At 43.6% G+C, this 19,664-nt stretch overlaps 1 protein-coding gene across 1 annotated transcript in view; it reads right to left on the bottom strand.

Moving 5' to 3' along the window:
- Window positions 1-19,664, bottom strand: part of LOC311126986 (CUB and sushi domain-containing protein 3-like) — a gene marked incomplete at both ends in the record, with an annotated part of 648,334 nt that overhangs the window by 134,049 nt on the left and 494,621 nt on the right. Inside the window, one exon of the mRNA XM_084158716.1 lies at window positions 2,723-2,896. Coding sequence (XP_084014842.1) covers window positions 2,723-2,896 — 174 coding nt within the window. The remainder of the gene's footprint in view (window positions 1-2,722; window positions 2,897-19,664) is intronic.

Here is a 19,664-nt window from a genome sequence, read left to right as displayed (position 1 = left end):
CCCTATACAGTACTGCTGTGATGTGAATCTAGTGTTATTACCCTATACAGTACTGCTGTGATGTGAATCTAGTGTTATTACCATATACTGTACTGTACTGTACTGCTGTGGTGTGAATCTAGTGTTATTACACTATATAGTACTGTACTGCTGTGGTGTGAATCTAGTGTTATTACCCGATACTGTACTGTACTGCTGTGGTGTGTATCTAGTGTTATTACCCTATACTGTACTGCTGTGGTGTGAATCTAGTGTTATTACAATATTCTGTACTGTACTGCTTTTGTGTGAATCTAGTGTTATTACCCTATACTGTACTGTACTGATGTGGTGTGAATCTAGTAGTATTACCCTATACTGTACCGTACTGCTGTGGTGTGAATCTAGTGGTATTACCCTATACAGTACTGCTGTGATGTGAATCTAGTGTTATTACCCTATACAGTACTGCTGTGGTGTGAATCTAGTGTTATTACCCTATACAGTACTGTACTGCTGTGGTGTGAATCTAGTGTTATTACCCTATACTGTACTTCTGTGGTGTGAATCTAGTGTTATTACCATATACAGTACTGTACTGCTGTGGTGTGAATCTAGTGTTATTACCCTATACTGTACTGTACTGCTGTTGTGTGAATCTAGTGTTATGACCCTATACAGTACTGTACTGCTGTGGTGTGAATCTAGTGTTATTACCCTATACTGTACTGTACTGCTGTGGTGTGAATCTAGTGTTATTACCATATACTGTACTGTACTGTACTGCTGTGGTGTGAATCTAGTGTTATTACACTATATAGTACTGTACTGCTGTGGTGTGAATCTAGTGTTATTACCCGATACTGTACTGTACTGCTGTGGTGTGTATCTAGTGTTATTACCCTATACTGTACTGCTGTGGTGTGAATCTAGTGTTATTACAATATTCTGTACTGTACTGCTTTTGTGTGAATCTAGTGTTATTACCCTATACTGTACTGTACTGCTGTGGTGTGAATCTAGTGTTATTACCCTATACTGTACTGCTGTGGTGTGAATCTAGTGTTATTACCCTATACTGTACTGTACTGCTGTGGTGTGAATCTAGTGTTATTACCCTATACTGTACTGCTGTGGTGTGAATCTAGTGTTATTACCCTATACAGTACTGTACTACTGTGGTGTGAATCTAGTGTTATTATCCTATACTATACTGCTGTTGTGTGAATCTAGTGTTATTACCCTATACTGTACTGTACTGCTGTGGTGTGAATCTAGTGTCATTACCCTATACTGTACTGTACTGCTGTGGTGTGAATCTAGTGGTATTACCTTATAATGTACTGCTGCGGTGTGAATCTATTGTTGTTACCCTATACTGTACTGTAATGCTGTGGTGTGAATCTAGTCTTATTACCCTATACAGTACTACTGTGGTGTGAATCTAGTGTTATTACCCTATACAGTACTGCTGTGGTGTGAATCTAGTGGTATTACCCTATACTATACTGTACTGCTGTGGTGTGAATCTAGTGTTATTACCATATACTGTACTGTGCTGCTGTGGTGTGAATCTAGTGTTATTACACTATATAGTACTGTACTGCTGTGGTGTGAATCTAGTGTTATTACCCTATACAGTACTGCTGAGGTGTGAATCTAGTGTTATTAACCTATACAGTACTGTACTGCTGTAGTGTGAATCTAGTGTTATTACCCTAGATTGTACTGCTGTGGTGTGAATCTAGTGTTATTACCCTATACAGTACTGCTGTGGTGTGAATCTCTATATTCAGCAGTGTAAGTGCTGCACTAAGGACCCAGCTCTGTAATGGCTCTGCACTGTTCTGGATTTACATGATCAGCACTTTTTTCTATTGTTTAATTCTCAATTCTCTTAGCTGTGCATTGTAGCCAGCCTACCTATATTTCATCACAATATAGAAGACAACATGCTATTTTTATACAGTACAATGTGTAATCTATCTCTTTGTACAGAGTTGAACACCTCAGAAACAATATACCATGGCAATCTACATGTTTGAACACCTCAGAAACAATATACCATGGCAATCTACATGTTTGTACAGAGTTGAACACCTCAGAAACAATATGCCATGGCAATCTACATGTTTGTACAGTGTTGAACACCTCAGAAACAATATGCCATGGCAATCTACATGTTTGTACAGAGTTGAACACCTCAGAAACAATATGCCATGGCAATCTACATGTTTGTACAGAGCTGAATACCTCGGAAACAATATGCCATGGCAATTGCCACCAACCTGACACACCCACTCAACCAGGAGTACCAGCTGCTACCATCGGGCCGCCGATAAAGAGTCCATCTTATAAAACCGCCAGATCCCAGAAATTATTAATTGCCACCAGTATAATTCCCCCCGGAATTTACGAACTGAATTAGGAACTGTATCCACGCGTTGTCTGCTGTAGTTTGTGATGTTTGTGTCTTTATGCACCTATTGGTGATGCTGTGTTGTTGTTTGTTGAGATGCAAGAAAGGGACACACAATAAATCATTATTATCTACGTGTTTGTACACGTTGAAAAACTGTATCTTTAAAACTCTTTGTACAGAGTTGAAAAGCTCAGTAGCAACACATTGCTATCTAAGTGTTCTGTACAGAATTGAATCCCTGTATGTATCTCTAAAACAATACATTACTGTGTGACAGTCAGAGGAGAAGAAAATATGAAGGCGTTCGTTGTGTTGACTCACGCAGACACTGAGGCAGATCCCCTCTCCAGGAGCCCAGACCCACACAGGTCAGGATAGCTGGGAAGGAGAGCTCATATCCGGGCAGGCAGCTGTAGCTCACACTGGTCCCCCACTCAAACACTGACCCCTCCAGGAGCCCGTTATGGATGGCAGGGGGCGGAGGGCAGGTCACCACTGAGGAGAGAGAGGATGGAAAGATGCATTTGGCAACTCTTTTTTTTTAATTGTTATTTTTTGTCATTTTTAGCAGATGCTCTCATCCAGAGCAACTTACAGTTGGTGAGTGCATACATTTTTTTTATAGGCCAATAGAAAAGTTTGCTTAGAAAATCTAGTGTTAAAACCAACGCATTTCGGAGAATGCCTTAATCATGGTTTTTGAGCGGTATATCAATCATTGAGGAGACAGATGGACAGACGGTTGGGCAGACTGGCGGCAGGAGGGACAGACAGGCAAAGTTAAGGCCTGGATACACAACACAATTAGAGAAGACTGTCAGTTTCAGAGAAAAACAATAATCAACACGTCTTTCTCCTTATACGATGCTAGTTCAGTGCTCCTTGTATCTAACTATAGGACACACCAGATCTCTATAGATTATATTGTGACCCTATATATAGAATCATGCTAGATCAGTGCTATAGATTATATTGTGTGTGTGTGTGAGCATTTATCTGACTAGGAATTACTGTTGTGAGACAATGGCTAGATCCCAAATGGCACACTATTCCCTATATAGTGCACCACTTTTGACCAAAGCCCTATGGGGAAGAAGACAGAATTTTGCCCACGCTACAACTATATAGCCCAGTGTTACAGACGTCTATATAGGTCTGTTAATACAGGACTAGTAAAGGCCCAGTGTTACAGACGTCTATATAGGTCCACTAATACAGGACTAGTAAAGGCCCAGTGTTACAGACGTCTATATAGGCCCAATAATACAGGACTAGTAAAGGCCCAGTGTTACAGACGTCTATATAGGTCCACTAATACAGGACTAGTAAAGGCCCAGTGACACAGACGTCTATATAGGTCTGTTAATACAGGACTAGTAAAGGCCCAGTGTTACAGACGTCTATAGAGGTCCACTAATACAGGACTAGTAAAGGCTCAGTGGTACAGACGTCTATATAGGTCTGTTAATACAGGACTAGTAAAGGCTCAGTGGTACAGACATCTATATAGGTCTGTTAATACAGGACTAGTAAAGGCTCAGTGGTACAGACGTCTATATAGGTCTGTTAATACAGGACTAGTAAAGGCCCAGTGTTACAGACGTCTATATAGGTCTGTTAATACAGGACTAGCAAAGGGCAAGTGTTACAGACGTCTATATTGATCCACTAATACAGGACTAGTAAAGGCTCAGTGGTACAGACGTCTATATAGGTCTGTTAATACAGGACTAGTAAAGGCTCAGTGGTACAGACATCTATATAGGTCTGTTAATACAGGACTAGTAAAGGCTCAGTGGTACAGACGTCTATATAGGTCTGTTAATACAGGACTAGTAAAGGCCCAGTGTTACAGACGTCTATATAGGTCTGTTAATACAGGACTAGCAAAGGGCAAGTGTTACAGACGTCTATATTGATCCACTAATACAGGACTAGTAAAGGCTCAGTGGTACAGACATCTATATAGGTCTGTTAATACAGGACTAGTAAAGGCCCAGTGGTACAGACGTCTATATAGGTCCACTAATACAGGACTAGTAAAGGCCCAGTGTTACAGACGTCTATATAGGTCCACTAATACAGGACTAGTAAAGGCCCAGTGTTACAGACGTCTATATAGGTCTGTTAATACAGGACTAGTAAAAGCCCAGTGTTACAGACGTCTATATAGGTCCACTAATACAGGACTAGTAAAGGCTCAGTGGTACAGACATCTATATAGGTCTGTTAATACAGGACTAGTAAAGGCTCAGTGGTACAGACGTCTATATAGGTCTGTTAATACAGGACTAGTAAAGGCCCAGTGTTACAGACGTCTATATAGGTCTGTTAATACAGGACTAGTAAAGGGACAGCGTTACAGACGTCTATATAGATCCACTAATACAGGACTAATAAAGGCTCAGTGGTACAGACATCTATATAGGTCTGTTAATACAGGACTAGTTAAGGCCCAGTGGTACAGACGTCTATATAGGTCTGTTAATACAGGATTAGTAAAGACCCAGTGTTACAGACGTCTATATAGGTCTGTTAATACAGGACTAGTAAAGGCCCAGTGGTACAGACGTCTATATAGGTCCACGAATACAGGACTAGTAAAGGCCCAGTGTTACAGACGTCTATATAGGTCCACTAATACAGGACTAGTAAAGGCCCAGTGTTACAGACGTCTATATAGGTCTGTTAATACAGGACTAGTAAAGGCCCAGTTTTACAGACGTCTATATAGGTCCACTAATACAGGACTAGTAAAGGCCCAGTGTTATAGACGTCTATATAGGTCCAATAATACAGGACTAGTAAAGGCCCAGTGTTGCAGACGTCTATATAGGTCTGTTAATACAGGACTAGTAAAGGCCCAGTGTTACAGACGTCTATATAGGTCCACTAATACAGGACTAGTAAAGGCCCAGTGAGACAGACGTCTATATAGGTCTGTTAATACAGGACTAGTAAAGGCCCAGTGTTACAGAGGTCTATATAGGTCTGTTAATAAGGGACTAGTAAAGGCTCAGTGGTACAGACGTCTATATAGGTCTGTTAATACAGGACTAGTAAAGGCCCAGTGTTACAGACGTCTATATAGGTCTGTTAATACAGGACTAGTAAAGGCCCAGTGTTACAGACGTCTATATAGGTCCGTTAATACAGGACTAGTAAAGGCTCAGTGGTACAGACGTCTATATAGGTATGTTAATACAGGACTAGTAAAGGCCCAGTGTTACAGACGTCTATATAGGTCTGTTAATACAGGACTAGTAAAGGGCCAGTGTTACAGACGTCTATATAGATCCACTAATACAGGACTAATAAAGGCTCAGTGGTACAGACATCTATATAGGTCTGTTAATACAGGACTAGTAAAGGCCCAGTGGTACAGACGTCTATATAGGTCTGTTAATACAGGATTAGTAAAGACCCAGTGTTAGAGACGTCTATATAGGCCTGTTAATACAGGACTAGTAAAGGCCCAGTGGTACAGACGTCTATATAGGTCCACGAATACAGGACTAGTAAAGGCCCAGTGTTACAGACGTCTATATAGGTCCACTAATACAGGACTAGTAAAGGCCCAGTGTTACAGATGTCTATATAGGTCTGTTAATACAGGACTAGTAAAGGCCCAGTTTTACAGACGTCTATATAGGTCCACTAATACAGGACTAGTAAAGGCCCAGTGTTATAGACGTCTATATAGGTCCAATAATACAGGACTAGTAAAGGCCCAGTGTTACAGACGTCTATATAGGTCTGTTAATACAGGACTAGTAAAGGCCCAGTGTTATAGACGTCTATATAGGTCTGTTAATACAGGACTAGTAAAGGCCCAGTGTTACAGACGTCTATATAGGTCCACTAATACAGGACTAGTAAAGGCCCAGTGAGACAGACGTCTATATAGGTCCACTAATACAGGACTAGTAAAGGCCCAGGGTTACAGACGTCTATATAGGTCCGTTAATACAGGACTAGTAAAGGCTCAGTGGTACAGACGTCTATATAGGTCTGTTAATACAGGACTAGTAAAGGCCCAGTGTTACAGACTTCTTTATAGGTCTGTTAATACAGGATTAGTAAAGACCCAGTGTTACAGACGTCTATATAGGTCTGTTAATACAGGACTAGTAAAGGCCCAGTGGTACAGACGTCTATATAGGTCCACTAATACAGGAAAGAGTAAAGGCTCAGTGGTACAGACGTCTATATAGGTCCACTAATACAGGACTAGTAAAGGCCCAGTGTTACAGACGTCTATATAGGTCCACTACTACAGGACTAGTAAAGGCCCAGTGTTATAGACGTCTATATAGGTCTGTTAATACAGGACTAGTAAAGGCCCAGTGTTACAGACGTCTATATAAGTCCACTAATACAGGACTAGTAAAGGCTCAGTGGTACAGACGTCTATATAGGTATGTTAATACAGGACTATTAAAGGCCCAGTGTTACAGACGTCTATATAGGTCTGTTAATACAGGACTAGTAAAGGGCAAGTGTTACAGACGTCTATATAGATCCACTAATACAGGACTAATAAAGGCTCAGTGGTACAGACATCTATATAGGTCTGTTAATACAGGACTAGTAAAGGCCCAGTGGTACAGACGTCTATATAGGTCTGTTAATACAGGATTAGTAAAGACCCAGTGTTACAGACGTCTATATAGGTCTGTTAATACAGGACTAGTAAAGGCCCAGTGGTACAGACGTCTATATAGGTCCACGAATAGAGGACTAGTAAAGGCCCAGTGTTACAGACGTCTATATAGGTCCACTAATACAGGACTAGTAAAGGCCCAGTGTTGCAGACGTCTATATAGGTCTGTTAATACAGGACTAGTAAAGGCCCAGTTTTACAGACGTCTATATAGGTCCACTAATACAGGACTAGTAAAGGCCCAGTGTTATAGACGTCTATATAGGTCCAATAATACAGGACTAGTAAAGGCCCAGTGTTACAGACGTCTATATAGGTCTGTTAATACAGGACTAGTAAAGGCCCAGTGTTACAGACGTCTATATAGGTCTGTTAATACAGGACTAGTAAAGGCCCAGTGTTACAGACGTCTATATAGGTCCACTAATACAGGACTAGTAAAGGCCCAGTGAGACAGACGTCTATATAGGTCTGTTAATACAGGACTAGTAAAGGCCCAGTGTTACAGAGGTCTATATAGGTCTGTTAATAAGGGACTAGTAAAGGCTCAGTGGTACAGACGTCTATATAGGTCTGTTAATACAGGACTAGTAAAGGCCCAGTGTTACAGACGTCTATATAGGTCTGTTAATACAGGACTAGTAAAGGCCCAGGGTTACAGACGTCTATATAGGTCCGTTAATACAGGACTAGTAAAGGCTCAGTGGTACAGACGTCTATATAGGTCTGTTAATACAGGACTAGTAAAGGCCCAGTGTTACAGACGTCTATATAGGTCTGTTAATACAGGATTAGTAAAGACCCAGTGTTACAGACGTCTATATAGGTCTGTTAATACAGGACTAGTAAAGGCCCAGTGGTACAGACGTCTATATAGGTCCTCTAATACAGGAAAGAGTAAAGGCTCAGTGGTACAGACGTCTATATAGGTCCACTAATACAGGACTAGTAAAGGCCCAGTGTTACAGACGTCTATATAGGTCCACTACTACAGGACTAGTAAAGGCCCAGTGTTATAGACGTCTATATAGGTCTGTTAATACAGGACTAGTAAAGGCCCAGTGTTACAGACGTCTATATAAGTCCACTAATACAGGACTAGTAAAGGCCCAGTGAGACAGACGTCTATATAGGTCTGTTAATAAGGGACTAGTAAAGGCTCAGTGGTACAGACGTCTATATAGGTCTATTAATACAGGACTAGTAAAGGCCCAGTGTTACAGAGGTCTCTATAGGTCTGTTAATAAGGGACTAGTAAAGGCTCAGTGGTACAGACGTCTATATAGGTCTGTTAATACAGGACTAGTAAAGGCCCATTGTTACAGACGTCTATATAGGTCTGTTAATACAGGACTAGTAAAGGCCCAGGGTTACAGACGTCTATATAGGTCTGTTAATACAGGACTAGTAAAGGCTCAGTGGTACAGACGTCTATATAGGTCTGTTAATACAGGACTAGTAAAGGCCCAGTGTTACAGACATCTATATAGGTCTGTTAATACAGGATTAGTAAAGACCCAGTGTTACAGACGTCTATATAGGTCTGTTAATACAGGACTAGTAAAGGCCCAGTGGTACAGACGTCTATATAGGTCCACTAATACAGGACTAGTAAAGGCTCAGTGGTACAGACATCTATATAGGTCTGTTAATACAGGATTAGTAAAGACCCAGAGTTACAGACGTCTATATAGGTCTGTTAATACAGGACTAGTAAAGGCCCAGTGGTACAGACGTCTATATAGGTCCACTAATACAGGACTAGTAAAGGCCCAGTGTTACAGACTTCTATATAGGTCCACTAATACAGGACTAGTAAAGGCCCAGTGTTACAGACGTCTATATAGGTCTGTTAATACAGGACTAGTAAAGGCCCAGTTTTACAGACGTCTATATAGGTCCACTAATACAGGACTAGTAAAGGCCCAGTGTTACAGACGTCTATATAGGTCCAATAATACAGGACTAGTAAAGGCCCAGTGTTATAGACGTCTATATAGGTCTGTTAATACAGGACTAGTAAAGGCCCAGTGTTACAGACGTCTATATAGGTCCACTAATACAGGACTAGTAAAGGCCCAGTGAGACAGACATCTATATAGGTCTGTTAATACAGGACTAGTAAAGGCCCAGTGTTACAGAGGTCTATATAGGTCTGTTAATAAGGGACTAGTAAAGGCTCAGTGGTACAGACGTCTATATAGGTCTGTTAATACAGGACTAGTAAAGGCCCAGTGTTACAGACGTCTATATAGGTCTGTTAATACAGGACTAGTAAAGGCCCAGGGTTACAGACGTCTATATAGGTCTATTAATACAGGACTAGTAAAGGCTCAGTGGTACAGACGTCTATATAGGTCTGTTAATACAGGACTAGTAAAGGCACAGTGTTACAGACGTCTATATAGGTCTGTTAATACAGGATTAGTAAAGACCCAGTGTTACAGACGTCTATATAGGTCTGTTAATACAGGACTAGTAAAGGCCCAGTGGTACAGATGTCTATATAGGTCCACTAATACAGGACTAGTAAAGGCCCAGTGTTACAGACATCTATATAGGTCCACTAATACAGGACTAGTAAAGGCCCAGTGTTACAGACGTCTATATAGGTCCAATTATACAGGACTAGTAAAGGCCCAGTGTTACAGACGTCTATATAGGTCTGTTAATACAGGACTAGTAAAGGCCCAGTGTTATAGACGTCTATATAGGTCTGTTAATACAGGATTAGTAAAGGCCCAGTGTTACAGACGTCTATATAGGTCCACTAATACAGGACTAGTAAAGGCCCAGTGGTACAGATGTCTATATAAGTCTGTTAATACAGGACTAGTAAAGGCCCAGTGTTACAGTCGTCTATATAGGTCCACTAATACAGGACTAATAAAAGCTCAGTGGTACAGACGTCTATATAGGTCTGTTAATACAGGACTAGTAAAGGCCCAGTGTTACAGACGTCTATATAGGTCTACTAATACAGGACCGGTAAAGGCCCAGTGGTACAGACGTCTATATAGGTCTGTTAATACAGGACTAGTAAAGGCCCAGTGCTACAGACGTCTATATAGGTCTGTTAATAAAGGACTAGGAAAGACCCAGTGTTACAGACGTCTATATAGGTCTGTTAATACAGGACTAGTAAAGGCTCAGTGTTACAGATGTCTATATAGGTCTGTTAATACAGGACTAGTAAAGGCCCAGTGTTACAGACGTCTATATAGGTCTGTTAATACAGGACTAGTAAAGGCCCAGGGTTACAGACGTCTATATAGGTCCGTTAATACAGGACTAGTAAAGGCTCAGTGGTACAGACGTCTATATAGGTCTGTTAATACAGGACTAGTAAAGGCCCAGTGTTACAGACGTCTATATAGGTCTGTTAATACAGGATTAGTAAAGACCCAGTGTTACAGACGTCTATATAGGTCTGTTAATACAGGACTAGTAAAGGCCCAGTGGTACAGACGTCTATATAGGTCCTCTAATACAGGAAAGAGTAAAGGCTCAGTGGTACAGACGTCTATATAGGTCCACTAATACAGGACTAGTAAAGGCCCAGTGTTACAGACGTCTATATAGGTCCACTACTACAGGACTAGTAAAGGCCCAGTGTTATAGACGTCTATATAGGTCTGTTAATACAGGACTAGTAAAGGCCCAGGGTTACAGACGTCTATATAGGTCTGTTAATACAGGACTAGTAAAGGCTCAGTGGTACAGACGTCTATATAGGTCTGTTAATACAGGACTAGTAAAGGCCCAGTGTTACAGACATCTATATAGGTCTGTTAATACAGGATTAGTAAAGACCCAGTGTTACAGACGTCTATATAGGTCTGTTAATACAGGACTAGTAAAGGCCCAGTGGTACAGACGTCTATATAGGTCCACTAATACAGGACTAGTAAAGGCTCAGTGGTACAGACATCTATATAGGTCTGTTAATACAGGATTAGTAAAGACCCAGAGTTACAGACGTCTATATAGGTCTGTTAATACAGGACTAGTAAAGGCCCAGTGGTACAGATGTCTATATAGGTCCACTAATACAGGACTAGTAAAGGCCCAGTGTTACAGACTTCTATATAGGTCCACTAATACAGGACTAGTAAAGGCCCAGTGTTACAGACGTCTATATAGGTCTGTTAATACAGGACTAGTAAAGGCCCAGTTTTACAGACGTCTATATAGGTCCACTAATACAGGACTAGTAAAGGCCCAGTGTTACAGACGTCTATATAGGTCCAATAATACAGGACTAGTAAAGGCCCAGTGTTATAGACGTCTATATAGGTCTGTTAATACAGGACTAGTAAAGGCCCAGTGTTACAGACGTCTATATAGGTCCACTAATACAGGACTAGTAAAGGCCCAGTGAGACAGACATCTATATAGGTCTGTTAATACAGGACTAGTAAAGGCCCAGTGTTACAGAGGTCTATATAGGTCTGTTAATAAGGGACTAGTAAAGGCTCAGTGGTACAGACGTCTATATAGGTCTGTTAATACAGGACTAGTAAAGGCCCAGTGTTACAGACGTCTATATAGGTCTGTTAATACAGGACTAGTAAAGGCTCAGTGGTACAGACGTCTATATAGGTCTGTTAATACAGGACTAGTAAAGGCACAGTGTTACAGACGTCTATATAGGTCTGTTAATACAGGATTAGTAAAGACCCAGTGTTACAGACGTCTATATAGGTCTGTTAATACAGGACTAGTAAAGGCCCAGTGGTGCAGATGTCTATATAGGTCCACTAATACAGGACTAGTAAAGGCCCAGTGTTACAGACATCTATATAGGTCCACTAATACAGGACTAGTAAAGGCCCAGTGTTACAGACGTCTATATAGGTCCAATTATACAGGACTAGTAAAGGCCCAGTGTTACAGACGTCTATATAGGTCTGTTAATACAGGACTAGTAAAGGCCCAGTGTTATAGACGTCTATATAGGTCTGTTAATACAGGATTAGTAAAGGCCCAGTGTTACAGACGTCTATATAGGTCCACTAATACAGGACTAGTAAAGGCCCAGTGGTACAGATGTCTATATAAGTCTGTTAATACAGGACTAGTAAAGGCCCAGTGTTACAGTCGTCTATATAGGTCCACTAATACAGGACTAATAAAAGCTCAGTGGTACAGACGTCTATATAGGTCTGTTAATACAGGACTAGTAAAGGCCCAGTGTTACAGACGTCTATATAGGTCTACTAATACAGGACCGGTAAAGGCCCAGTGGTACAGACGTCTATATAGGTCTGTTAATACAGGACTAGTAAAGGCCCAGTGCTACAGACGTCTATATAGGTCTGTTAATAAAGGACTAGGAAAGACCCAGTGTTACAGACGTCTATATAGGTCTGTTAATACAGGACTAGTAAAGGCTCAGTGTTACAGATGTCTATATAGGTCTGTTAATACAGGACTAGTAAAGATCCAGTGTTATAGACGTCTATATAGGTCCACTAATACAGGACTAGTAAAGGCCCAGTGTTACAGACGTATATATAGGTCTGTTAATACAGGACTAGTAAAGGCCCAGTGTTACAGACGTCTATAAAGGTCCACTAATACAGGACTAGTAAAGGCCCAGTGTTACAGACGTCTATATAGGTCTGTTAATACAGGACTAGTAAAGGCCCGGTGTTACAGACATCTATATATGTCTGTTAATACAGGACTAGTAAAGGCTCAGTGTTACAACCGTCTTTATAGGTCCACTAATACAGGACTAGTAAAGGCCAAGTGGTACAGACGTCTATATAGGTCTGTTAATACAGGACTAGTAAAGGCTCAGTGGTACAGACATCTATATAGGTCTGTTAATACAGGACTAGTAAAGGCTCAGTGGTACAGACGTCTATATAGGTCTGTTAATACAGGACTAGTAAAGGCCCAGTGTTACAGACGTCTATATAGGTCTGTTAATACAGGACTAGTAAAGGGCCAGTGTTACAGACGTCTATATAGATCCACTAATACAGGACTAGTAAAGGCTCAGTGGTACAGACATCTATATAGGTCTGTTAATACAGGACTAGTAAAGGCCCAGTGGTACAGACGTCTATATAGGTCTGTTAATACAGGATTAGTAAAGACCCAGTGTTACAGATGTCTATATAGGTCTGTTAATACAGGACTAGTAAAGGCCCAGTGGTACAGACGTCTATATAGGTCCACTAATACAGGACTAGTAAAGGCCCAGTGTTACAGACGTCTATATAGGTCCACTAATACAGGACTAGTAAAGGCCCAGTGTTACAGACGTCTATATAGGTCTGTTAATACAGGACTAGTAAAGGCCCAGTTTTAAAGACGTCTATATAGGTCCACTAATACAGGACTAGTAAAGGCCCAGTGTTACAGACGTCTATATAGGTCCAATAATACAGAACTAGTAAAGGCCCAGTGTTACAGACGTCTATATAGGTCTGTTAATACAGGACTAGTAAAGGCCCAGTGTTATAGAGGTCTATATAGGTCTGTTAATACAGGACTAGTAAAGGCCCAGTGTTACAGACGTCTATATAGGTCCGCTAATACAGGACTAGTAAAGGCCCAGTGAGACAGACGTCTATATAGGTCTGTTAATACAGGACTAGTAAAGGCCCAGTGTTACAGACGTCTATATAGGTCTGTTAATAAAGGACTAGGAAAGACCCAGTGTTACAGACGTCTATATAGGTCTGTTAATACAGGACTAGTAAATGCTCAGTGTTACAGATGTCTATATAGGTCTGTTAATACAGGACTAGTAAAGGTCCAGTGTTATAGACGTCTATATAGGTCCACTAATACAGGACTAGTAAAGGCCCAGTGTTACAGACGTATATATAGGTCTGTTAATACAGGACTAGTAAAGGCCCAGTGTTACAGACGTCTATAAAGGTCCACTAATATAGGACTAGTAAAGGCCCAATGTTACAGACGTCTATATAGGTCTGTTAATACAGGACTAGTAAAGGCCCAGTGTTACAGACATCTATATAGGTCTGTTAATACAGGACTAGTAAAGGCTCAGTGTTACAACCGTCTTTATAGGTCCACTAATACAGGACTAGTAAAGGCCAAGTGGTACAGACGTCTATATAGGTCTGTTAATACAGGACTAGTAAAGGCTCAGTGGTACAGACATCTATATAGGTCTGTTAATACAGGACTAGTAAAGGCTCAGTGGTACAGACGTCTATATAGGTCTGTTAATACAGGACTAGTAAAGGCCCAGTGTTACAGACGTCTATATAGGTCTGTTAATACAGGACTAGTAAAGGGCCAGTGTTACAGACGTCTATATAGATCCACTAATACAGGACTAGTAAAGGCTCAGTGGTACAGACATCTATATAGGTCTGTTAATACAGGACTAGTAAAGGCCCAGTGGTAGAGACGTCTATATAGGTCTGTTAATACAGGATTAGTAAAGACCCAGTGTTACAGACGTCTTTATAGGTCTGTTAATACAGGACTAGTAAAGGCCCAGTGGTACAGACGTCTATATAGGTCCACTAATACAGGACTAGTAAAGGCCCAGTGTTACAGACATCTATATAGGTCCACTAATACAGGACTAGTAAAGGCCCAGTGTTACAGATGTCTATATAGGTCTGTTAATACAGGACTAGTAAAGGCCCAGTTTTAAAGACGTCTATATAGGTCCACTAATACAGGACTAGTAAAGGCCCAGTGTTACAGACGTCTATATAGGTCCAATAATACAGAACTAGTAAAGGCCCAGTGTTACAGACGTCTATATAGGTCTGTTAATACAGGACTAGTAAAGGCCCAGTGTTATAGACGTCTATATAGGTCTGTTAATACAGGACTAGTAAAGGCCCAGTGTTACAGACGTTTATATAGGTCCGCTAATACAGGACTAGTAAAGGCCCAGTGTTACAGACGTCTATATAGGTCCACTAATACAGGACTAGTAAAGGCCCAGTGAGACAGACGTCTATATAGGTCTGTTAATACAGGACTAGTAAAGGCCCAGTGTTACAGAGGTGTATATAGGTCTCTTAATAAGGGACTAGTAAAGGCTCAGTGGTACAGACGTCTTTATAGGTCTGTTAATACAGGACTAGTAAAGGCCCAGTGTTACAGACGTCTATATAGGTCTGTTAATACAGGACTAGTAAAGACCCAGTGTTACAGACGTCTATATAGGTCCACTAATACAGGACTAGTAAAGGCCCAGTGGTACAGATGTCTATATAAGTCTGTTAATACAGGACTAGTAAAGGCCCAGTGTTACAGACGTCTATATAGGTCCACTAATACAGGACTAATAAAAGCTCAGTGGTACAGACGTCTATATAGGTCTGTTAATACAGGACTAGTAAAGGCCCAGTGTTACAGACGTCTATATAGGTCTACTAATACAGGACCGGTAAAGGCCCAGTGGTACAGACGTCTATATAGGTCTGTTAATACAGGACTAGTAAAGGCCCAGTGCTACAGACGTCTATATAGGTCTGTTAATAAAGGACTAGGAAAGACCCAGTGTTACAGACGTCTATATAGGTCTGTTAATACAGGACTAGTAAAGGCTCAGTGTTACAGACGTCTATATAGGTCTGTTAATACAGGACTAGAAAAGGCCCAGTGTTACAGATGTCTATATAGGTCTGTTAATACAGGACTAGTAAAGGCCCAGTGTTATAGACGTCTATATAGGTCCACTAATACAGGACTAGTAAAGGCCCAGTGTTACAGACGTATATATAGGTCTGTTAATACAGGACTAGTAAAGGCCCAGTGTTACAGACGTCTATAAAGGTCCACTAATACAGGACTAGTAAAGGCCCAGTGTTACAGACGTCTATAAAGGTCCACTAATACAGGACTAGTAAAGGCCCAGTGTTACAGACGTCTATATAGGTCAGTTAATACAGGACTAGTAAAGGCTCAGTGTTACAGACGTCTATATCGGTCTGTTAATACAGGACTAGTAAAGGCTCAGTGTTACAGACGTCTATATCGGTCTGTTAATACAGGACTAGTAAAGTCTCAGTGTACTACTTTTGTGAACACATTTTATTTTTCTCCCAAAATAATATTTTGGGTTATTAATATTTTTTTCAATTCAGATTTTTCAGGGGGTTCTGCAGCACCCTCAGCACCACTAGTTCTCTGCATGAGGAGGCATGACCTGTCACGGTTCAGACAGACGACCAGAGGACCACAATTGCGTCACACCAGAAAGTTTATTAAAACTTAAGGGAAAAGGGAAGTAGGGAGTGAATGAAGGCTCCAGGGGTAACAGGGATCCCGTCCAATGTGCTGGGTCTGTGCCCCCCCCAGTGGCAGCGATGCGTCCTATGAAGCCGGTGGTGGGTGGTCCAGAAGTCCTGGGGGGGGGAGACACAGACACAACAGGGCGGAATGAAACAAGGCAGCAGTACAGTTCAAGGGAAATCCAAAATACGTAGTAGCAAGGCAGAAGGCTGGTCAGAGTTACCGGGATTGAAGAGTAGTCAGGAGTCGTTATGGCAGAAGCAGGTCTGGATCTCCTGGGGCAGAAGAGTATCCAAAAATCAGGCAGGTCCGGGGTCACAAAACCAGGGTGAGCCAGAAGCGCGAGCAAACAGGTTCCGGGTGTGAGCTTTGCAGACGATCTGACACCGGAGAGCTGAAAGACAGGGCCTTAAATACTGGGAGAGGTAGTGGGTAATGCAGCGCAGCTGGCAGAGTAATTAGAGCAGAGCAGAGCAGGGACAGGTGGAGCTAGTTAGGCTGAGTAGAGAGAGTGGTGAGCAGAGTGGAAGAAAATTAAGGTGGTAACCCGGTGGAGTGAGAGGCTCATGACAGAACCCCCCCCCCAAGGGACGGCCCCAGAAGTCCCAAGAGCAACACCACGCCGGGCGGGAGGAGGGGAGCCGGAGGAGGGCTAGAACTCCTCCGAACGGTCCGAGTGAACGTCCTCATCCTCGGAGGAAGCCGGAGGGCCGTGGTCGGGAGATGGGACAGGTCCCGAGACAGGATCAGGCACAGGACAGGAAGCCGAGCGGGCAGGACGGTCAGGGACCCCTCTGGGGCGGCCCCTACGGATTGCAGGTTGATCAGGATGCCGTTGGTGGAAAGCGGTGATGAGAGTCCTATCCACAATCCGACTAGCTGGCACCCAGGTCCTTTCCTCAGGTCCATAGCCCTCCCAGTCAATGAGGTACTGGAGACCCCTACCCCTCCGTCTGGACCGAAGCAGGCGGCGGACGGTGTAAACCAGACCACCATCGACGAGCCGTGGAGGAGGAGGACAAGGCGCAGCAGGGACCAGCGGACTCTCATGGATGGGCTTAATCTTAGACACATGGAAAGTGGGGTGCACCCTCAGGGAATTAGGCAGTTGGAGCCGGACAGCAGTTGGGCTAATCACTCTTATGATAGGGAATGGGCCAATGAATCGAGGTGCCAGCTTCTGCGACTCCACCCTGAGTGGCAGGTTCTTCGATGACAACCACACCCTTTGACCAACATGGTAGGTGGGAGCAGGAATTCTCCGACGGTTGGCCCCGGTAGTGTAGCTGGCAACGGATCTGAGGAGTGTGGCTCGGGCTTGTGACCAGGTGCGGCGACATCGACGGGCAAAAGCAAGTGCAGATGGGCAAGTAACCTCCTCTTCCTGGCTGGCAAATAGAGGAGGCTGGTATCCATAAACACATTGGAAAGGGGACATACCGATGGCAGAGCAGGTCAGTGAATTGTGTGCGTACTCCACCCATGTCAATTGCTGCGACCAGGAGTGGGGGTTGCGTGAAGTCATGCATCGCAGTGCCTTCTCGAGCTCCTGATTAGCCCGCTCTGACTGCCCATTGGATTGGGGATGGAATCCGGAAGTCAGACTGACTGTGGCTCCCAGCAGGTGACAGAACTCCTTCCAAAAAGCGGAGGAGAATTGTGGACCACGGTCAGAAACTACATCCTTTGGCAGTCCGTGGATCCGGAAGACGTGTTCCAGGACCACCTGGGCGGTCTCCTTGGCGGTTGGGAGCTTGGGGAGGGGAATGAAGTGTGCCATCTTGCTGAAACGGTCAACAATGGTGAGAATGACGGTCATGCCACTTGAAGGGGGCAGCCCCGTGACAAAGTCAAGGGCGATGTGAGACCAGGGACGTCTGGGCACAGGCAGGGGCTGCAGCAATCCGGCTGGGGGCTGGCAGGACGACTTGTGTTGGTTGCAGATGGGGCAGGCTTGGACGAATTCCCGTACATCCTTTCTCAGAGAGGGCCACCAGAACCTCTGGGCGAGCAGGTTGTAAGTGCGGGTGGAGCCAGGGTGACAAGCTAGGCGGGAGTCATGTCCCCACTGAACGACCTGGGACCTCAGGTCTTCGGGGACAAAAAGGCGGTCAGCTGGGCAAGTGCTGGGACCTGGCTGGTTACGGAGAGCCTCCAGCACCTGTTCCTCAACAGCCCAGGTCAGAGCTGCAACGATGCAGGGACTTGGCAGAATCGACACAGGGTCCTTGGAGGGGGTGTCATCCTTCTGGAATTGACGGGAGAGGGCGTCTGGCTTGGTGTTGCGTGATCCAGGCCGGTATGACAGAGTGAAATTAAACCTGGTGAAGAACAGGGCCCAGCGGGACTGCCTGGAGTTCAACCGTTTGGCCGTGCGGATGTACTCCAAGTTCTTATGATCGGTCCAAACGAGAAATGGAATGGTGGACCCCTCCAGCCAGTGACGCCACTCCTCCAAGGCAAGCTTCACAGCCAGCAGCTCACGGTTCCCTATGTCGTAATTGCACTCAGAGGGGGACAACCGACGTGAGAAAAAGGCACAGGGATGGAGCTTCCTATCCTCCGCAGCCCACTGAGAAATCACAGCACCAACTCCCACATCCGAGGCGTCCACCTCCACAATGAATTGCCGGTCCACATCAGGCATCTGGAGGATGGGAGCGGAGGTGAACCTCACCTTGAGGGTACTGAAGGCTTTGTCGGCTGCTGGGGTCCAGGTGAAGGGTTGCTTGGTGCTGGTTAGAGCAGTGAGAGGGGCAGCAACGGTACTGTAGTTCCGGATAAACTTTCTGTAGAAGTTAGCAAACCCCAGAAACTGTTGCAGCTTCTTTCTGTTCTCCGGAACTGGCCATGAAGTGACTGCTGATACTTTGGCAGGATCCATTTGGATACTTCCCTCTGCCACTATGTACCCCAGGAAGGCCACTGTCTTGACGTGAAACTCACATTTCTCTGCCTTGGCGTAGAGGGAATTCTCCAGAAGACGATGAAGGACTTGCTGGACATGGCGGGTGTGTTCAGACAGGTTTCTGGAGTAGATTAAGATGTCATCCAGGTAAACGAAGACAAACTTGTTTAACATGTCCCGCAGTACATCATTCACTAGAGCCTGGAACACAGCAGGAGCATTGGTGAGGCCAAAAGGCATAACCAGATACTCGTAGTGGCCTGTTGGTGTATTGAATGCGGTTTTCCATTCATCTCCCTCCCGGATCCGCACTAGGTGGTAAGCGTTTCTGAGATCCAACTTGGTAAAAACAGTGGCTCCCTGGAGCAACTCAAAAGCAGAGGTGAGCAGAGGCAGAGGGTAACGGTTTTTCACTGTGATGTCGTTGAGTCCCCTGTAGTCGATGCAGG

The sequence above is a fragment of the Coregonus lavaretus genome (assembly GCF_964263955.1).
Source record: "Coregonus lavaretus genome assembly, chromosome: 3".
In the NCBI taxonomy this organism is placed as follows: Eukaryota; Metazoa; Chordata; class Actinopteri; order Salmoniformes; family Salmonidae; genus Coregonus; species Coregonus lavaretus.
Note: the sequence above shows the minus strand (reverse complement) of the source record. Positions and strands in the feature narration are given on the sequence as shown.